Source organism: Numenius arquata, chromosome 1, assembly GCF_964106895.1.
Source record: "Numenius arquata chromosome 1, bNumArq3.hap1.1, whole genome shotgun sequence".
Classification (NCBI taxonomy): Eukaryota; Metazoa; Chordata; class Aves; order Charadriiformes; family Scolopacidae; genus Numenius; species Numenius arquata.
Window position 1 is genome coordinate 123,490,791 of NC_133576.1, and position 2,476 is coordinate 123,493,266.

The following is a 2,476-nucleotide window of genomic DNA, read 5'->3' on the forward strand; positions in this document are numbered from 1 at the left end:
GAAAATCAGATGCAAAAGATTATTGAAAATTATTTATTGAAAATTAAAGAAAGTAACTATTACTTTTGCAAGGAAAAACGACCACCCAATTAATGATCAGTTTCCCGGCAGTTAAGTTTTCTGTATGTGATGTGTTGCATTTTTGGCTCTTTTAAATTTACTTCCTTTAGAGACTAACAAGTTGTTTCTTGTTTACAAGCTGACAAGAAGTCTAAATCAATCTGCAGAAAGTTAAGCACTAAAATAGGCCCAATAAACAAAAGAATGATGTTCTGTGTAAGAAAATTGCAACCATTCACAAAGTAAAAAAAATAAAACCTACCTAAATAGAGCATCCCAGTTGAGTTGTTTTCCTTGTTTAGAATCAGAATTCCGGTCCAGCTGGAGAACTGTTTCAGAATCACGGAGAAGTCGCTTGAAGTTTTCAATTTCCTTCTGAAAATGTATTTCAAGAGAAAGAATTATTAGAGATTCCCTCCATTGCTAATTGAGGCACACACAAACCAAAAGAAAACTTGTTACCCTTCGCTCCACAGCCTTCTCATTTTCAAGGCGACGACAACAAATGAGCAGATCATGTATTGCAAGACTCATGGTTCAGTTTAACAAGAGAGTCATTTGTATCTGCAGAGAAAAGGATAAGCCAGTAAGCATTTTATTTAACACAGAGTCACATCAACCAGTCCAAAAATTGGGAATGCAATGTATTGAAAATCCATTATCAAAGACAACCACAGTGTTATTTCACCAAAAAGCTCATTCGTTTCTGGGTTAGTTTCATTGGTCACAAGACTGAAGTCTCAGGTCAAGAATTTAATCTATTCCCACAGGCAACAGCTGTAAAGAGTAACAGCAGAGACCCCCTCCACGACTCTGACTCCCTTTTAATGAGTGATAAGAGTGGAGTTGGTCAGATAATACAGAGCAAGATTAAGATTAAAATGATGCAGAGCTGAGGCACACAGCACTAATTTTAGTAGCTACCTGCTATCAGTGGCTGCCTTAATCTGGTGCTGCCAGGAGGAGGTAGCACTTTTAAAAACTCTCTTCCTCTCTCACATCCTACATTTTCACAGGTATGTATCACCATATTGACAAATCCCTCTGGGCTCAACATGTCAAAGGATGCCCAAGTACCAATCATAAGAGGAAACAACTCTTTCCTTCCTTCCACTTAAAATTATACTTAATCTCCTTCAGTGGAGGTTAAAATTAGCTAGACCTCGTACTTCTGGTTTACATAAAGTTCTGCTGAAGCAGATTCATCACTATGACATCGTGTACAACCTCCACACTTCTCCTTTTTACCCCTGTAAAAGCAGCCACTGTCTGAAAAAGACAGATAAGTTGGAAGTAACTCAACGCTGAGGCTGCAATAGGCAATTGAGAGCGGGTGTTCATAATGCAGGGCACTGTCTTGAGCACTTGAGAATCTAAAAACATCCACTTAAGTAAAACTTTAAATATCTAGAGCATGTTTATTTCCTCCAGCTTCAATCAAGATCAGGCTGGGACGTGGCATGATCAGAGATAGGGTGACCCATCAAGTGTGTATGGAAAGCACAGAACTGAACCCATTTAAAAGAGGAAGTGCTCCTCTACTAACTTTTGCTGGAAAAGCAGCAGAAAGGGAGACGCAGCTTTTTAAACACTAAGGGCTTCTAAAATGCTGCCGGGCTGAGGGATGGTTGGCCAAGACCTGAGGCAACACCGGCTGCGTGCTGTAGGGACCGGGCTCAAGGGGATAACAGTCGGTCCTCCCGTTTGTACTTCGTGGTCGTTCAACTGCTGGAAAAACTGCAAAGAATTCCTAAGGATGAGTCCACCTACTACTTCTCTTACTAGTTCTGCAACTGCCGCATTATGACCACGTTCATCCCTTGTAAAAATTACACAGGGCAAGGAAGGAACACACACAAGAGAAAAAACAAGTAATAAATCACGGAGCGCTGTTTCCTCATCAGCCGCACAGACGCTCAAGCACCGCCGTACCGGACAATGACAACGAACGGCTGCCCCCACACCCCCCGCGGCCGCCCCACCACACGCGTGACCCCCCTCCGGGGCCGGGCCCCTCACCTAAGGGCCGAAGGGAAGGGAAGGCCGAGCAGCCCCCCAGGGCCACGGGGGGAGGCCGCGTCGCCCCCGGGGCCCGGCGCGGGAGGGAAGGGAAGGGGAGGGGAGGGCGGGAGCGGGCCCACCTCCGGGGGTACCGGCCGGCCGGTGCTGCGCTGCGCGCCCTGCCCTCCTCCCGGCGGCGCGGAGGGGCGCGCACGTGGGGCGGCGGGCGGCCCTGGAAGCGGATGCGCGGAGGGCGGCCGGAGGGCGGCGGGTTCCGGCGGAAGGGGCCGGGCGCGGCGCTGGCTGGAGGAGTTTCGGCGCCTTCCCCTCGGTGGCGGGGCGGCCGCGCTGCGCCTCCGGGAGCCGCGTCCCGCTGTCCTCCTTCTTTCCCTCGTTCCCCTCGCCGCCTCGGGCC

At 48.5% G+C, this 2,476-nt stretch overlaps 1 protein-coding gene across 5 annotated transcripts in view; it reads right to left on the minus strand.

Moving 5' to 3' along the window:
* ATM (ATM serine/threonine kinase) overlaps positions 1–594 on the minus strand; it is a 72,010-nt gene extending 71,416 nt beyond the window's left edge. For all 5 annotated transcript variants that reach the window (XM_074162277.1, XM_074162363.1, XM_074162446.1 and 2 more), the window contains exons 1-2: positions 523–594; positions 323–435 (exon numbers count right to left, since the gene is read on the minus strand). In XM_074162277.1, coding sequence (XP_074018378.1) covers positions 323–435; positions 523–594 — 185 coding nt within the window. The remainder of the gene's footprint in view (positions 1–322; positions 436–522) is intronic.
* Between the last annotated feature and the right edge of the window lie 1,882 nt (positions 595–2,476).